General features: G+C 31.5%; 1 protein-coding gene across 1 annotated transcript; it reads right to left on the bottom strand.

The window, feature by feature from the left end:
• Positions 1-659: 659 nt before the first annotated feature.
• Positions 660-18,890, bottom strand: LOC143079660 (uncharacterized). Its single transcript, XM_076255123.1, has 4 exons — positions 18,833-18,890; positions 16,864-18,320; positions 6,851-8,419; positions 660-2,424 (listed from the first exon to the last, which is right to left on the bottom strand). The coding sequence occupies exons 2-4, from the start codon at positions 18,316-18,318 to the stop codon at positions 2,086-2,088; spliced, it is 3,363 nt and encodes a 1,120-aa protein (XP_076111238.1). The 5' UTR covers positions 18,319-18,320; positions 18,833-18,890; the 3' UTR covers positions 660-2,085.
• Between the last annotated feature and the right edge of the window lie 852 nt (positions 18,891-19,742).

Raw genomic sequence — 19,742 nt, 5'->3', positions numbered from 1 at the left:
ACCTCGACCAAAAACTTTAACCTGAAGCGGGACAGACGGCCGGACGGACGACCGAACGCATGGATGCACAGACTAGAAAACATAATGCCCATAAATGGGACAAAACAAAATATTGTTGAAAGGAAAAATAGTCATTTAAGGTAGAGATTAGAGGGAGGCAGGACCTTTTTCGGGGCGTCGGGATCGGGTGTTTTTAAGCTCGGGATTTGGGGATTGATCCTTACGGGATCAGGGAATATATTTTTCGATTTCGGGATATGAATTTCTTTAAATTCTGCATCTCGGGATTTCATGGTTATAAGCCCGGGATTTTTGGATCAGGACCCCTCCGACCACCCCTAAAATTAGCCTTAGTCGGTCTTAGTCATTAATACATGATTCATATCCTACCAATAGCATGTTGATAAGGCTCTTAAAAGAAAAAGCACTGATGGGTTGTCCTAGAAGCATTTTTTTTGTTAGACTCATAATGGTCTATATACAAGCAGTTACATTTATTACATGTTTGAAACGGTGCAAATTTTTAATTTGATTTAACGAAGTATTGTAGCAAAGGAGAAGAATAATTGTGGTCTGAGGCCAGAAACACGAAAATGAATTGAATTTAACAGAAAGGAAACAAATATCGGACTTAAAAGGGAGAGGGCTTTTGGTACCTTTTATGAAATTCTTCATACATAATATCTTTTACAAAAAATCATCCTACAACAGTTCACAGGCTGTATGCCCGCGATTTCGCGGGTGTGTTCTAGTGTACATAAAAGAGGGACGAAAGATACCAGAGGGACAGTCAGACTCATAAATCGAAAATAAACTGACAACGCCATGGTTTAAAACATACAATAACTATTTATGATAATTTAATACTTCAGACAATCGTCTATTCGGAGACAAACCGCTTAAAAAGATTTGGTATACAAATTTTATATAGATTCCATGTTTTATGGACATATAATTATTTTGTGAACAGATATCATTTGTTCTACGAATCCAATTTTTACACAATTTAATAAAACTGTACATAAAATTCATCTCCCATATAATGTTTTAATGAGGCACTAGCTGTCAAATACATGTACACCGATTTGACTCAAATTCTCATATTCGACTTATAACATACTGAAACGTATATTCACATAAAAAAAGTCTACAAAAAACAATTTATGATGCATAAACTGGAGATTTTGTATCAGCATTTTGTTAGTATTTTAGTCTAGACGACATCTTATTTACCATTAAGGTGACCTTTCGTAGTCCGGCGACGGTAAGATAATCCGTTCGAAACATAAACATAGATATAAATAAATAGCAAACTCGTGGATTGGATTTTTATAGGTCTATTTGATTTCATATTATTGGTTAAACAATATATTGATAATCGATTTTACCTGTAAAACAATGAGTTTTTGCAGATCGAATCAGTCAATCAAATGGTTTACATTTGTTTTACTTTCAATGTTGACATTCTTTTCCCTTTACAACATCAACACGTCTAGTTCATGTGTAACCCATCTCTAGCTAAGAGGTTCACATGAATACGTTTCTATGCGTATTCTAACAAAACCGAACCAAACTGGCTGCTAAAAGTGAAGTTTTATTTCGCTATGTCTCTCTCATTAAGGATTGTAAAAAATGCATAGTTGTCTTTATCTCGTAGCTGAAGCCCTTTAAAAGAAAATAAACCAGCTGTTAGAACATTGCTGCTGTTACAGGATTTATTTATTCTTTATCAAATAAGCATACCCCTCATAATATTGGATTGCATTCGTCTTGACGAATATCTATTTATTATGACCAAATATTTCATTTCCAAGAATAATTCCAAGTATGACGCGCCGTAATTGTGATGTATTTCTAAAAATAACGTCAAGCTTGTTTTAAATATCAACATGTAAATTAAGGGAATAATTAGAATTATCGAAAATTTTAAACTATTGAGAGTATCAAAACTGCATTGATGCACATACATAAATATTCAATTTCACAGATATGTAATCTTACACTCGCTTGAACTGGAAATTAAACATATCAATTTCATAATTCACAGATCATTACTATAAATACTTTGACACGTAACCGATAATATTATTGTTTCAAAACATATGCAAGTTTCTTCTGAAGATTTGCGTAGGCCTTCACTTTTCTACACTGACTTCTAGGAGACGGAAGGAAAAAGGAATTTTCCCTTGTTTTATTCAAATCAATTCTCTTTAAGGTTTCAGCAAATTTACAGTCAATCGTGGTGTTCTGTCTACCGAAGATAAATTCTTTGGAAGCGTCCAGCTTTGTAGATGATCTTGCAAACCCAACATTCGTATTGAAATACTGATATGTTAGTCTGTCTTTATGTACTGAATAGTCAGCTTTTTGGGCGAAATACAGATCCATTATTATTTTATCCACCCGAGATGTATGCAGAAGTTTCTGTAAAAAATGACAAATATAATTAAGGTAACACGCACAACTAAATGGTCTTAGTTTGCATGTTGTATTTGTTATTCTCATAGGATTTGTCTAATGCTTAGTCCGTTTCTGTGTGTGTCACATTTTAATGTTGTGTGGTTGTTCTCCTCTTTTATTTGATGCGTTTCCCTCGGTTTTAGTTTGTTACTCCGATTTTGTTTTTTGTCCATGGATTTATGAGTTTTGAACAGCGGTATACTACTGTTGCCTTTATTGTGCAAAGATTTATGTTTTATTTTTATTGAATACATTGGTTGTTTGTCACAATCATAAACTAATCAGATTATTCATAGATTTTATCTGCAAATTATCTTGTAAAACCTGTTTGGACATATTTTGTTAAACCTTGTCCGTTTGCTCAACAATGTATCCGACCTAATTGATATTGCAATAATTTTATCGGACTGTCACTTTTTTGACATACTAAGTATTTGCAATACTTGTATTCTATTATAAAACGCATTGTTTAGTATAAATTTATAAACAGTGTATTGGTCAATGTTGTTTGCTAAACGAGAGGTGGCAAATGTTTCATGCATATTTAGGATAATAAACAATAACAATAAAAGGTCGTGTAAATCGGTCGGGATGGAGCCAGGGAGGAACATTTGGACTGCTCTTACAACGAGGGTATGTTGCATAGGTACATATACTAAAATCTTTCCATTGAACCTCACAACTTACAGATACCATCACATAGTTATTATGCAGATCGGATAAAACGTCGTCGTTTCAACCGCGGACATGACTATGCATTCATACAGCTAGGACAGCCTAACGAACACCCATTGGTTTTCTTCTGGATAGGAGAATTCATGGATGACTTAACTTCTATTATATACCAAACGCAACTCATGGTGTACGGAAATATGGAATCAGATTTTTAAATTGAATATACTTTTACCATTGGACTCGATGCCAGTATTTGAATCAATTACAAACCTATTTTCATATTCTTAATAAATAACTTCGAGTTATCCCCACTTGTATGACACTTAATTACACTTTGATATATCAACCGAATTACACCTATCAAATTAGCCTATGTGGGTTATGAAAACCGTGATTGTTAAACTTAAAAAAATCAAAATTATATGAGATCTTACCTGTTTTCTTTGTTTTTCATGGATATATGAACGTTCCTTAAAGTCATTCAATTGAACACAAGTATTTTTCTTTTAGATATTTACTGAGACTGGATTTACTAATCATGTAAATACTTACTTCTGATAGAAACAAATTTCTTATCTCCTTCGTTTTATTGAGATACATATATTAATCCCAACTTAGATTATTACACAGAATAATTTTAGATTTAACTTTATAAATAAACTTTAATTTCAGATAGGAAAACCGTTTTGCTTAACAAAAACATAATTGTCACGTTTTTAATTATTAACTGAATAACTATTAATGTATAATGTGAATCTCTATATATATTAACGTATATAAAAAATAACGTTATGTTCAAAATTAAAAACAAAAATGAAAATAAATCAATTTCAGATGTATGCTTCGAACCTAATTGCACTTTGTACAGAAAAGTATTTCAAATAATATACAAAAAATATTTCTTTATTAAATATATCTAAATTAAACAACAACATTACACGATGATAGCAAGATACGGCAGCAATATAATACATGTAACACACTGCTCTGATATCCGAATTTTCTTAGTAATATATATATTAAAGGGACACTAGCTGTCAATTTCGTGTTCACCTATTTTACTCAAATTCTAATATTCCATGTAAAATATTTATGAAAATTATAAAAAGTCAAAGATAAACAATTTACAGGGCATGTGCCTGATAATATGTAATGTTGACATTTCTCCCCTTTAAATACTCGAACACGCACAGTGCATGTGTTATCCATTTTTGTTAAGGCGTTAAATTGAAGTTCACATAAATGCAGATTCAATAAAGTCGAATTATTCACTAACAAGTGAATAATTCATCATCAATGTTTCTTAGTTACATTTGACAAATTGAACCATACTGGCTGCCAAAAGTTAATTGGTATTCACTATTTTACTTTCATGAATAATTGAACAATATATCTCGTAAATAGTTCCCTTTTAAGTTGCGAATAAGAATAGGTAAAGTTCAGATTGACTTAATTCCTATACCATAGTCACTTCTTGAAGTATTGAAAACTTTACTTATAGTAGAGTTATAGTAATTTCTTATATCCTGTATTCGATGATTTGCGACCAGAGATTAAAAAAGCAAGCTAGATATTATTCAGCTAATATCGATACTTTCTATAAATCCTTTAGTTTAGAATGACTTGATATGAATCTTTTGGCTTCAATAAAGAAATTTGATATAATTTTATAGGAATGTGCTTTTTAGAGGACATATTAATTCATATTTAGTAAATAGGAGAGAAGGGTTGCCATCAGTTAAAAATATCATATAGCTGCATGTACCAAAAGCATAAAATTCATTTAAATAAATGAGTAAAGAAAACAACTTTGTTCGAATAAGTCCGGTAATAAGAACCTCGTTTCTAAAAAAAGTTATTAAGGGGACGACCATTTGATATTCTGGGGGGGGGGGGGGGCAGGAGGATTTGTTTTTGATCGGTTATTTATTTTTGCAAACTAAGAGGACAGATTATTCATTTTCTGCACTATTGAAGCAAGATTTTTCATTTTCATTAAAGCAAGGGACTGATTATTCATTTTCACAACTATATTTTTGATATTCGAAAACATACAATTTTTTAAATGTTTTGTTTATAAATAATACATATAGTATAGTCAAGTCATTATGTAACATTTAATTAGATTAACCATCCCCCTCTACAGAAATGAATCTTTTAAATTCCCAACTGCATATACACATAGTATTAAGTTTAGTTATAACTAGGCACTTTTAAATGTTTTTGCAAACCTACTACGCCGAACGGAGCGAGGCAAAATTTTTTTGAAGGGTTTTGGAACCACTGAAGGCCCAAGAAGCTATAGAACAAATGATGCAAAATCATGCTCTCTGGGTGTTCGGAAGACCCTTTCATAATCTGAAAATGAAGTTTTGTTTTAATAATTTTTTGACAATATTTTGGTCTCAAAGCAAAATGTATAAATTCAGTGTAAGACTGAAGTTTCTAGGGAAAACATCAAAAGACCAATGTGCCTGATAAAGCAAAAATGGAATTCACATAGTTAAGCCTGTGGCTGCTGTTTTTTTTTAACTCATGATCAAGTTCATAACAAAATTACTAGATTACAAAAGGAATGCAACACTAACAGAATACAGAAGGGCAATCAATGAACAAAAGACAAATAAATAAGAAACATTGATCCCGAAAAATCAGGGCTATAAGTCTGAGGGAAAACAGAACTTTCTTCTTGCAGGGCCGTGAACACAATTTGATATGGAGACAAGCGTTTGGTTTTGAAATTTCCTACATGGAGTTACGGCCCTGTTAAAATAAAGGTGAGGTAAGGTTTCCTGAGACAATATACTTCAAGTTAAATAAAACCAATTTTCAGACATTTCAAGTATATTTAAATAATATTTATACTTTTGTTATTAAAAAATTTGGGAAGTGTTTCCCGATTTTTTTTGGGAAAAAAGATGAATTTATGAAGAATCTGGTGCCATCTCATACTTTCGATTAGACCTGCTGAGTTATTTATTTTCTATACATTGCAAGTCAGGTAATTTATTTTCAAACTACCACAGAACAAACCATTTATTTTTGTGATTATCAAGGCTGAGTTATCTATTTTCAAAATCCTCCTGCCCCCCCCCCCCCAGAATATCAAATGGTCGTCCCCTAAGTAGATTTGATAGAGCTAAGTGATGTATAAACTGTAAATATCAATGATAATGTGTCAGTTTCATCATGCAACTATCGTAGTACTGTCCATCAACCGCTGAAACCTGGAGTTTACCTACAGCGGTACGACACGCATTTCTCGAAAGAAAAGAAAAAAAAAAACATTAACAAATTACGTTCGAGATAAAAATATAAATAAGTATAAAGCTTCCAAAAATGAAGTATGTTAGTGGTCTCTGTGTTACTCAGTCTTCTGTGTATTTTGTTGACTGATATTTCATTTTGACATGGCGTTGTTAGTTTGTCTGCGAAAAATGAATTTGAATATCTCTTTGGTATCTCCTGTACTGGTACAATTCATAAACAATTACCTCGTCTTTTAAATAGCTTTGATAGATTTTAGTGTAATGTTTGATTCACATCATGACAATATTGTATCACTGTTTTGGGAAATCCTTGAAGAGGTACTTTCGAAACTAAATGCAATCAATGTTTGTAAAAACATTTAATAAAACTTTAAAAAAAAAAAATTGTAATTGAAAATAATTTACGTCATATTGATTATTTTTAGAAAGTAAATAACAAAATTTACCTTATTCTCTTCAAAAAAGAGAGTACCATCTCCAAATTTGTAGTCAGCTGATTCTTTTTTATCATGCACATGATTTTCACAAGGTACGTGGTGAAGTCTAGTAAATTGACGTTGTAGTTTTGAAAGAGGAGGAAGATCTTGGTCATCTGCATCCCAAAGTTTTACGCTTGATGATATTTGTTGATCATTCACATTTTTGACAGTTTTGTTTGCAGTTAATTTTGTTTCTTTAAATTCAAATATTGGCCCTGGAGTGCAGCGTTCTAACGGATATATGCCATTTGAGGTTATGTTGTCTCCACCATCTCCGAGACTGCTATAGTTTCTTTTGTCTGTAATTGTCACATTTTCCTGTTGTCCCGTCTGGTTGGCTGTGCTATTATTTTCTGTAGTATCGAAATTGTTTTCATCACTCATACTTATGCCTTTAGAATTTACAGTTTTTGTCTCGTTCAAATTATTTGACGACTGTTGATTCGTTCCTTCTGAATTATGCGCATTCATTTCATTAGTTGTTAATGAATTGCTGATTGTTTTAGAAATATCGGTATTATCTTTACCGATATGTTCGTTCATGTTTGCATTCGAATTAGTTCGAGTATTTTCTATTTCGCTTTCAAATACGAATTCTGTTGACATTTTTGAACTATTTAATGTCTCTTTCTTTACGGTGCAAGAGTCTTTTTCAGTATATTTACTATCAGATTCTTCGGTGTCGTCATTAATAACTGATTGTTGGATGTTCAGAACACCATCTGTATGGATCACATTTGTGTCATTGTTATCTCCTTCTATATCATCATTATTATTCGTATCATCTTCATTGGTATTACAACTCATCTGACGATCTTCGGTATCTTGTGTAGCAGTCGATTGCTCTTCGTTATGTTTATTTTGGCTTTCACTTGCGACCTCAACCGTCATTTGACTTTTTTCTGCAGCATTGGCTTCGGAGAGACTTTCTCTTAATAAATTTAGAGTTGGACTACAAAAATCTCCATCATCTTTTACATCAGCAACATCGGTTGCGTTTTCTCTCCGAGTCTCGCTGTTATTTGTAATTCCCTTATCTTCGTTATTACTTTCTTGAGGGACGCTGATTTGTCTTTCAAGGGAATCTATTTTGTCGTGTTTTGTTGCTGAAGATTGTGCGAAGTTTTCGGACTCCTTGCTATCATTTTCTTCTGGAATGTTATTTTTGGAATTCTCGTCTTGACATTGATTTATAACACCGTCTGGTAGTTCAACATTCGATTCAAGTTTTGTGTGTTTTCGACTCGACCTTTTTACTGTTGACATGGAGTTTTTGCTTTGAACACAATCCAAATGAGAATTTTCTTTTGTTGATTTTATTGCTTCTGAATAAGACTTTCTACTTTCCTCGAGATCAGTAGATTCTTTCCATTTAGAAATAGCTCCTATGACTTGTTCACTGAATAATTGCTCTTCTTGCACGTTTTTAATATAAGTCTGCATTAAAAGTTCAAAATCTTCGTTTTTTTTCTTTTTATCCTTTTCTTGATCTTTGGCTTCTTGTAAACCATTTGCAGGACCTTGTTTCAAACTCATCTGTGAAAATAATTATTGCCAATTTCAACCAATGAATAATGAAAAAAAAAACATGAGTTTCTGCAATACTTAAAACTTGATTACCATGCAAAAGGTCTTACCTTATCTTAAATATAGAAGCATTTTATCCAAAAACATTTACATACAAATTAATAAAATGCATTCTGAATTATACAAAATGATCAACATTACCCGTGTTGGCTGCAGTATATAACTTTAAAAAAGAATATACATTATTGACTATACTAAAAAATGGTATCTATTCATGAAAACAGCAACTACAACAATGGCGATTTTTTTTGTCTCCTTTAAAATTTATAAATTTGAATTAATCCATATCTGTACAATTGCATGGCAAACATGACATCAATATTTCTGAATAGGGATCTATTTAAAAAACACTTAAAACTGTATACTGCTTTAACTAATCCAATAATGGACAAGTTTTGGTCAAATGATTATTAATACGTGTAACATTATATTGCTACATTATTGCACGAAAACAGTAAAAAAACATGTCCGAGAAAGAAATTGATTTGTTTACATTGAAAAGTGACATAATATAGCTTTTAAGTGGTTCTTTCATGAACAATACAAATAATCTGTTTTTTAAAACACACAACGCCTACTCGTTATCAATTGTAACTTTACTTTCTGTGTACTTTTCTTACAAATTTCTTATTGATTCACTGTCATTGTCTTTGTGTGTATATATATAATGGTGCTCAGAGTACGGCATTCAATGGAGGACTGAAGTTATTTGTTGCTGAGGTAAACGCGATTGTCATTGGACATTTACCACATTTGTATATTGCTTGTGATAATTATGTTGGAATCTTTTAGGTTTCTATGTTGTTTCTTGTGTAATATATTGGACTCGCAAAAGAGTGGTTAAAAGTTAAATAGTCATTGGTTTTACTTATGGACTGTAGAATGTCAAATCAAATTATACTTGCACCATTGAAAATACTCAATTCAACACAAAATGTTATTTATTACACGAAAACCATTTTAAACTTAGATTCCAACGATCTAGGGTTAAATATCAGCCCCCCCCCCCCCCATTTTCCCTATAAATGAAGAATTGAAATTGCCAGTAATTTTAAGGTCCTGGACTGCTAAGGACAGGTACGTTTTGTTTCTTAACTTCAGAACATATTTAATGCATTCAATGTATATTTTATAAATCGAAAGAAAATGCATGAAAATAATTGTTTTCCAGATTTGAATACCGATAACCTAATACTTTTAATTATTTTGGAAGAAACATATGTAGTTATTTGACATTTATCATATACAAAAATAAGCGGGAAATAACTTGTATCAAAAGGAGAAAAATCAAGAACACTTAAACGCGTCTTTCGTTTTCAATAATTTTTATTCCTGCCTTCTTTTCGTAAGTTTTAACAGCCATATCAAACTAGTACGACTAAACAATAGAAAATGACGTTATGTTTGTTTAGTAGATTAGTACGTCAACAAATCATATCTGTCAAAAGTACGTATTTTTATTTTCAATTTTATATGTTTATCAAAGATGTTTAAACAAATAACCTGGCTCGATAGATCAAAAATGCAAATAAACACAAGTATACTTTAAATATATGAAGGTTAAAGAAAAATCAACATTGAGTGTTAGAACATTTACGCTTTGTCGCGTTTGGCGTAACAAATTAAAAGCTTAGTATTGTTTATGCATGTTTGTAGGTCCCTCAGTATATCTCGTCAAAGTTGTAAAAATAACTCAATCGATGACCGTAACACAAGTAAATCAATTGTTGTTTCAAACAGTCATTTTAATTTGAACAGGAACTGAAAATTCAGAACAATACATCATCAAGTCGTGTTCAGTCTTTCAATGCTCATACTTAACAACGTTTTAGATTTTAGCGAGAGACATATCTCAACATGCAGACATCTTATACGTTCAGGTATTTCACATCCAATCTTTTATGGTCATATTCTTTACAAAGCACAAAAATGTCAGTATTCACCTCAAATCTTACAAAACCTTTAAACAGACGTATTAAGAAGGGATATAGTTACGGTACTGTTGTCATGTCATTAAAGATTGCATAGTTTGGCTTTAATATTGATTCACTTATGGGGTCTTTGCATCGGAACTAAACACATCTATTTAAAAAAACAGTTGTTGGCATGACACGGGTTATGTTCTTCTCATATATTTTATGATAGTATGATACTAAACCCCTAACGGGAGGGATTGTGCCTGATATTCATATGATGAAGACATAATCTTTCAATCAGTTTAATTGAGGTCTGGAGCTGGCATGTCAGTTAACTACTAGTAGTCTGTTGTTATTTATGTATTATTGTCATTTTATTTATGTTCTTTATTTACATCTTCTGACATCGGACTCGGACTTCTCTTGAACTGAATTTTAATGTGCGTATTGATTAGCGTTTACTTTTCTACATTGGCAAGAGGTATAGGGGAGGGTTGAGATCTCATAAACATGTTTAACCCCGCCGCAATTTTGCGCCTGTCCCAAGTCAGGAGCCTCTGGCCTTTGTTAGTCTTGTATGATTTTTAATTTTAGTTTCTTGTGTATAATTCCGAGTTTAGTATGACGTCCATTACCACTGTACTAGAATACATATTTTTAAGGGCCAGCTGAAGGACGCCTACAGGTGCGAGAGTTTTTCGCTACATTTAAGACCCATTGGTGGTTTTCGGCTGTTGTCTGGTCTATGGTCGGGTTGTTGTCGGTTTGACCAATTCCCCATTTTCTTTCTCAATTTAATTATCTAATGCAGTATTTTCAGACTAAAGGTCGTTTCCCGAGGTTGACAGATAGAGCCTGAGAGAATATTTTATACGACAGAGTCTCCGTTGTGTAATTAAAAAGTAATGTTAATAAGATACATAAATATATGAATAGTGGTTAATTTGCAGTGTGAATATTCTAAAACTTTTAAACTTATATTTGCATTTTATTTGTCTCTTGTCATACATTTCACTTCATTTGTATTGATTTAATTATAACAGAGGTGATGTATTACTAAAGGATGCAGTTGAGCTTCACCGCCTGATTCAGACCATAATGTTTGGTTAATCATTTATAGATATCATTAGAAATAGCTGGTTTCATCATTACAGACTTGTATGGCAGGGTTATTGTCATATCTTTTTAATCTATTAGATGGGTATGTAAATGTTACCTCTGTGCCAATTAATTCTTCTATTAACCTATTGAAAACAGCAACTTTTGAAAGGAGAATGCAAGGTACTGTGCATATGCAAACAACAATAAATGTCAGATACGAGTTTTAATTAAAATCAGAAGTAACTTTTTAGACAGCTTCGTGTATCTGTTTATAAAATTGCAATTAAAATTAGAAGCGTGTACGCGTTAGTATGTATTTCGGTCATTTGCGTACCCCCTTCATAAAATTGGAAATTGTACATGTTTTTTTTCATAGAAATCTAAAGAACCGTCATAGTCATTTGATATTTTTGTGAGTATTGTATGAAACACACTTCATGGTTTATAATATATACAGCGTTACTAATAACCTGATTACCTTGTATGTAATGTTATAAAGCTTACGAAATTTGCACTTACGAAATCTGTATTTACAACATTTAGTTATAAAAAATTTAAATACATCTGAATTTCAGTGGAAAAATCGAAATTTTGATTATGTTTTTCTGAGGTTGTCTTTATAAACATTCATGATTGCACGGGGTTTTAAATTACTGTCGGATTAAAAACGATACTGGATATGATTTTGTGACAAATGAACCTGTCTAATGTTTATGCATTGGAAAATAATATATAAGATGCTTTAGTTTATACGAATTTATATATAGTGGTTTGGGAAACAAGTTATTGCAACTTATATTTTTCCCTTTCCACTTTGCGAGTGCGAGTTCTGCCTTGTCTTTTACGTGCTCTCTCTAAACACGGGTCAGCCATTTATCGTCCTCTTCCGACGGACTATCATCGTTTCCTCAAGATCATACTCGCAAATGGTGTCAAGGGAGAGCCGAACATTCAATTGCTGATAAATAATTTCGATTCACACAATCAAAGCAGTATTTTTGCTATGATTAAACTGATTCATGTGTTTCTCAAAGTAACAAAATATCAAGGCTGCTGCCATTTAAATGGAGTTTTTGTAAGGCGATTTACTAGATTTAAAAAAGCAATTAATTTAATTCTCTTTTTTCCAAAAAAAAAGAAACAGAACTAAAAGTTTAGATATGAAAAGTTAATTCATCTAGCATACACATGTTCCTGATTTTGAGCCCCACTTTTTAGTAATAAAATCATTTTAAATTCATTGTTAGCATCATTGTTCTAAACATTAATCGGAAAATAGGAGCGGAAATAAAAGCTATGCTTTAATTGATTATCTCTAAATTTTAAATGGTTTGTTCAATTTTGTCTTTTCAAAGATGAAGCAATTAATATTGAAAATGTAGTAACAAACTAAATTTTACTCGGATGGAATCAATAAAAGTGCATCATACAGATTGTACTTGATATTATATAATAATGTAAATAAAATATACATTATTACCCGTTTAGACCAGTTTGCTTCTATTTTAAAAAATACAAAATGAACTTTCACTCTATTTGAAAATTTTCACTTACCATTTTCGATAAAATTCAGAACATATTAAAAATGCAGTCAACGTATATTTTATAAATCGAAAGACAATGCATGAAAATAATTGTTTTCCAGATTTGAATACCGATAACCTGATACTTTTAATTATTTTGGAAGAAACAGATGTAGTTATTTGACATTTATCATATACGAAAATAAGCGGGAAATAACTTGTATCAAAAGGAGAGAAATCAAGTACTCTTAAACGCGTCTTTCGTTTTCAACAGTTTTTAACAGCCATATCAAACTAGTACGACTAAACAATAGAAAATGACGTTATGTTTGTTTAGTAGATTAGTACGTCAACATATCATATCTGTCAAAAGTACGTATTTTGATTTTCAATTTTATATGTTTATCAAAGATGTTTAAACAAATAACCTTGCTCAATAGATCAAAAATGCAAATAAACATAAGTATACTTTAAATATTTAAAAGTTTAAGAAAAATCAACATTGAACGTTAGAACATTTAAGCTTTGTCGCGTCTTGCGTAACAAATTAAAAGCTTAGTACTGTTTATGCGTGTTTGTAGGTACCTCGGTATATCTCGTCCAAGTTGTAAAAATAACTCAATCGATGACCGTAACACTAGTAAATCAATTTTAGTTTCAAACAGTCATTTTAATTTGAACAGGAACTGAAAATTCAGAACAATACATCAGTAAGTCATGTTCGGTCTTTCAATGCTCATACTTATCTACTGCAGTAATTGCAGACTAAAGGTCGTTTCCCGAGGGTTGACAGTCGGAGCCCGAGAGAATATTTTATATGACAGAGTCTCCGTAGTGTATTTTAAAAGTAATGTTAATAAGATACATGAATAGTGGTTAATTAAGGTTGGAATATTCAAAACCTGTAAAAAAAAAAATGTATTTGCCTTTTATTTGTCTCTTGTCGTTCATTTCACTTCATTTGTATTGATTCGATTATAACAGAGGTGGTGTATTACTTAAAGATGCAGTTGAGCTTCACCGCCTGTTTCAGACCTTAACGTTCGGTTAATCATTTATAAATATCATTAGAAATAGTTGGTGTCATCATTACAGACCTGTATGGCAGGGTTATTGTCATATCATTTTAATCTATTAGATATGTATGTCAATGTTACCTCTGTAGCAATTAATTCTTCAATTAACCTGTCAAAACAGCGATTTGTGAAAGGAGAATGCAAGATACTGTGCACATGCAAACAACAATTAATGTCAGATACGAGTTGTAATTAGAATCAAAAGTAACTTTTTAGACAGCTTCGTGTATCTGTTTATAAAATTGCAATTAAAATTAGAGACCTGTACGCGTTAGTATGTGTTTCGGTCATTTGCGTACCCCGTTCATAAAACTGTAAATTGTACATGTATTTTTTTTTCATAGAAATCTAAAGAACCGTCATAGTCATGTGATATTTTTGTGAGTGTTGAACATATTGTATAAAACGAAAACACACTTCATGGTTAATAATATATACAACGTTACTAATAACCTGCTTACCTTGTATGTAATGTTATAAAGCTTACGAAATCCAAGCTTACGAAAAATTTCATTTACATCATTTAGTTATAAAAAATTTAAATACGTCTGATTTCAGTGGAAAAATTAAGGTTGTGATTATGTTTTTCTGAGGTTTTCTTTATAAACATGATTGCGCGGGGTTTTAAATTACTGTCGGATTAAAAACGATACTGGATATGATTTTGTGACAAATGAACCTGTCTAATGTTTATGCATTGGAAAATAATATATAAGATGCTTTAGTTTATACATATTTATATATAGTGGTTTTGGAAACAAGTCATTGCAATTTATATTAGTCCCTTTCCACTTTGCGAGTGCGAGTTCTGCCTTGTAGCGGCATTAGCCTACTCTTTTTTGAAATCTACAAAGGTGTCTTTTACGTGCAAGAAATATGACGCTCTTTAAACACGGGTCAACCATGTATCGTCCTCTTCCGACGGACTATCATTGTTTCCTCAAGATCATACTTGCAAATGGTGTCAAGGGAGAGCCGAAAATTCAGTTGCTAATAATAATTTTGATTCACATAAACAAAGCAGTATTTTTGCTATAATTAAACTGATCCATGTGTTTCTCAAAGTAACAAAATATCAAGGCTGCTGCCATTTAAATGGAGTTTTTGTAAGGCTATTTACTAGATTTAAAAATCAATTAATTTAATTCTCTTTTTTCCAAAAAAAAAAAAAAAAGAAACAGAACTAAAAGTTTAGATATGAAAAGTTAATTCATCTAGCATACACATGTTCCTGATTTTGAGCCCCATTTTTTGTGTAATAAAATCATTCTAAATTCATTGTAAGCATCATTGTTCTAAACATCAATCGGAAAATAGGAGTGGAAATAAAAGCTATGCTTTAATTGATTATCTCTAAATTTAAAATTGTTTGTTCAATTTTGTCTTTTCAAAGATGAAGTAATTAATATTGAAAATGTAGTAACCAACTAAATTTTAATCGGATGGAATCAATAAAAGTGCATCATACAAATTGTACTTAATATTATATAATAATGTAAATAAAATATACATTATAACCGGTTTAGACCAGTTTGCTTATATTTTACAAAATACAAAATGAATTTTCACTCTATTTGAAAATTTCCACTTAGCATTTTCAATAAAATTTTAAAATGAAATGCAAAATTAAAAGATCTTTTAAAAATTTTGAAAATTTATAAGTGACCAAGAGTTGAGTAATATTGTCGTGTAAAGAATCTATATTCGAATATAATAACTACATTAATAGAGAGCGAATAACATTAACAGTCCCAATGCTACTGCACCGGGGGCACGCGTTATCATTATGGTGCGGTTTAACGTGCGCTAATGAGTGTTGGGCTAGCCTTATGTGTCATAAATGATGATAGATGAGCACGGACCACGGATATGTTCCAATTTTCGGACAAACAATCCCGATTTCTTTTTCTCGAATGCGACATTACCGAATGAGACGTATCACCAGAAATGTACTTGCTAGAACAAAATTATGGGTACCGCATATTGAGTAGGACGGGTTCATGTTTCTCAATCTTATGTTTTTCTTTTTAGTGTTTAGTTTTCTAGCTCTTCTTATCGCATGTTTTTTTTTTTGCCATAACGTTGTCGGTTTTTATTTTTTTGAATGTCCTCTTGGTACCTTCCTCCTTCTTATTAATGCATCAGTATAAAGCAATGATTACTGATATGATCATACAATTGTGGATAATGACTCAGTACAAGAAATGGAAACCACACATTATAATTATCTCCAACAGGAACGCTCAAACCCCAAAATTGTAAAGCCGGATGTGTATTAAAAAATCACGTGATTTCCGAATCTATCATAGTTCAACTATGTCTGAAGAATATAAAACCTATGTTTTTTCATACTTTATAATATTTGCTAACAGAGAATTTTAGAATTTTAGAAACATATGTAACATGTGTAATAAGTTGTGTCAGTACCAAGCAACAGAGCTAATGATTTTCTCGGGTACTACAAGTCCACTAGCAATTGTGTCAATCCAGTTCTAGAAAAATGGAATTAACAGTTTATACATTTGTTGCGTCTGTGGTGTTTTTCTGGTTATACCCTCATTTAGACAGCCTAAATCTGAACACTGAACACCAAGGGATCTCTAAGTATTTTAATACGTGTGTGGCTATATGACCATGGTGGTTGTAAAGAGAATAGCCAAATCTATCTAAGGTTAATGTGTCTGTGGGAGTAAAGGTATGAAATAATTATACAATGTGTATTTGTGCATTTTGTTTACGATTATATTACTATGAAAAAATATAGTTATAAAATATACCTTTGACACAGATCCTCTTTTTGAAACTACACTGGTGCGTCTGTCACGGTTATCTGTTTTAGAAATCTCAGTTCTCCTGTGTGAACGATTCTTCTCTGGTTTCTTAAATTTTACGTTAGATCTGCTTTGTTTAGATGTATCTTTAGGGTTTTCTTCTTTCGTCGGAATTGCTTTGCTTTTATGATCATACCTTGTCTTCTCTGAGCCTTTGTTTAATCCCGAAAATTCAGACTGAGATTTTCCTTGCACTTGTTTGTCTTTCCCTCCAGTTTCTGTTTTTGAGATACTATCTTGCTTGCTTTTTACTTCTCCTTTATTATCCGAAAAAAGATGTTGTTTTTCTTCTTGATTTTCACCAAATTCTCTCTCTGTTTCTACTAGTTTTTCTCCGATTAACTTGTCTTCGTCAATAATGTAACTTTTACTGACATCTTCTTCCCTTTTACTACTACCATTTTCTACTTCATTATCAAACATAGTAATTGCGTTTTTATTAAAACGTGGAATATCGCTCGCTTCATCGGGATTATTAATTTCCTCGCTTGAGTTGTGCATCGTCGACGTATGCTCCCTATCTTCATCTATGACAGGTAAAACAATAGGCTTTTCTTTGTTGTTTACAGGTATTTCAATATTTACATTCAAAATTTCGTCTTCCTGACTTCTACTACTCGTTATTTCTGTATCCTCATTTACTGGTTCATCATGTTGTGATCCCTCAACAATTGAAAGAAGATTCCGAGTCTTTTTAGGTGTTATTGTAACTTTTGTTATGTGTTTAACTGTTTCGTCCTCTTTTGAATTACTTGGGCCTTGAGCAGTGTTTGGCTTTGAAGATTTTTCTTCATTTGTTTCTATTTGTAATTGATTGCATCCATGATAATTATCATCAATGGAAACATTGTCGTTACGTTTCAGTCCTTCTTTAATTATTGTATTTTCACGTGATCTACTTGAATTTGAAATATCGCAAACGCTTTTCTTTGATCCTAGATCTTTTATAACATCTGCCAAAGGTCTAGTTAGAGACGACGGCCTTCGTCTGTTTTCTGCACTATTAGAATCCCCATAAACAATACGACTTCTAGGACTATATTGGGTAGACAAAGTTCTCATACTCTGTTTTCTTTTGCGTATACTTATAAGGCTTTGTGAATCGCTTTCTATTGTAGCGTCTGTGGTCGGCGTAACATTTTCTTTATAAGAAGTGGTACTTTGTTCCATTTCTGTGTCGTAATTGATCTGAACATTCTGTTTTGTTTCTTTTTTTCTTTTTTTCATTCTGTAATTAATAACATCTTCTAACGATGACACAGTGCTAGTTCCTTTTGTTGAGGCGGAATTAAGATTTCGTATATCTGAACTTGACGTTGAATTCGATGCTGGAGTAGATATACTGGATGGATTGTCTTGTCTTATTTTTATAATCCGTTCAGCTAGTGTATACTTTTGCATGTCTTAAATTATAAAAATATCAACATTGAAAACGGCAAGTGCTACAAGCCGTTAACCTAGCTTTGTTAGTTGGATAGGATCATGAAAAGGTTGTTCTCGGACTGACATCTGCTAAACATTTGTTTTAATACTGTAAAACGATCAAACATTCTTAAAATTTGTTGTCAGCTAGAAATATTTTCTTTTTATTGATGATAAATATTTGTTTAAGTGAGTAGGGTCGATGAAATAAAGATAGAATTATAAAAACCTACTTAAGACAAGGAGAAATTTGCCAGATTCCTAAGTTTTAAGGTATTTGTATGAACAATGCATATTAAAGAGCAAACTTTGTGGACAAAAACTATCAGCAAATATTGAAAGTTTTTAAAAAGGCGAACAGCGTATTTTATGTAAAAATAATTAATTTTAAAACTTTATATTCGTTTTGTTGATTGTTTTGCGCACAACTTTATTTTTTAATTTTATATAAAAAAAAGCAAGCATAGATCTAAATAAAAATTACATTACTTACTGTATGATCGATTGTTGTCAAAATAAATGTCTCTGATGCTTTCAGAGTCGAAATTGAATTAAATTAATGACAATCAAGTTATATATGAAAGATAAAAATATCAATAAATCACTTTCATATACGGTTACTCTTTACAAAATCCTACTCAGTCAATACAAGGGGATTTATACAGTTAATTAAAACATGTATATAAAATTATCTATATATTATCAATAAAGTGCTCTCCATGGAATTTACAAAATCAACAACGTCAAAATATTGATTCTTGTATGTCTCTGACAAATTTTTACTGTAAACTAAGTTTCAGTTTTAATTTAAGTTTTGTTTGGTTAATGCGATGTAGATTAAATAATTGATTGAATTCAATAGAAATGTATCCATAGTCTAAAAAATATTAAGCTTATGCTCGGTTGAGTCATAGAAATAATAATAAAAACTAAATAACACTAAAAGCTTTTTTAATTTGTTGATGGGTATGGAATGCTTAAATCTACAAATTATCTAAAAATAAAATTAAGTTGTAGCACTGTAATATCAATGTCTGGAATTTGATACAATCAAAATGATAATCCAAATAAAACCAGCCAAACAAACATGGTTTTATACCTGGACACGTATTGAACTATAGTTGAATATAAAGTTTGAAGAAAGTGGATACATGAAAATTATCAATGAACAATCTACTCAACCCCTAGACACCTTCAAGATGTTAACATATTTCTTAACAATAGACACATGTCGATAAAATATTTCTAGCTCTCAGTTAAACGTATCACAGAAAGTCTCAAATATCTTCGAAGAACGATACATTTTCATTAAACATTATAATTATCACAACCACGAGCGATTGATTGATTGAGTAGTGTTTAAAACGCAATTTTCAGCACTATTGGTCTATTTTGTGGCGGTT

This window comes from Mytilus galloprovincialis, chromosome 6 (genome assembly GCF_965363235.1).
Source record: "Mytilus galloprovincialis chromosome 6, xbMytGall1.hap1.1, whole genome shotgun sequence".
Taxonomy (NCBI): Eukaryota; Metazoa; Mollusca; class Bivalvia; order Mytilida; family Mytilidae; genus Mytilus; species Mytilus galloprovincialis.
This window is presented reverse-complemented; position numbering and strand designations above follow the sequence as displayed.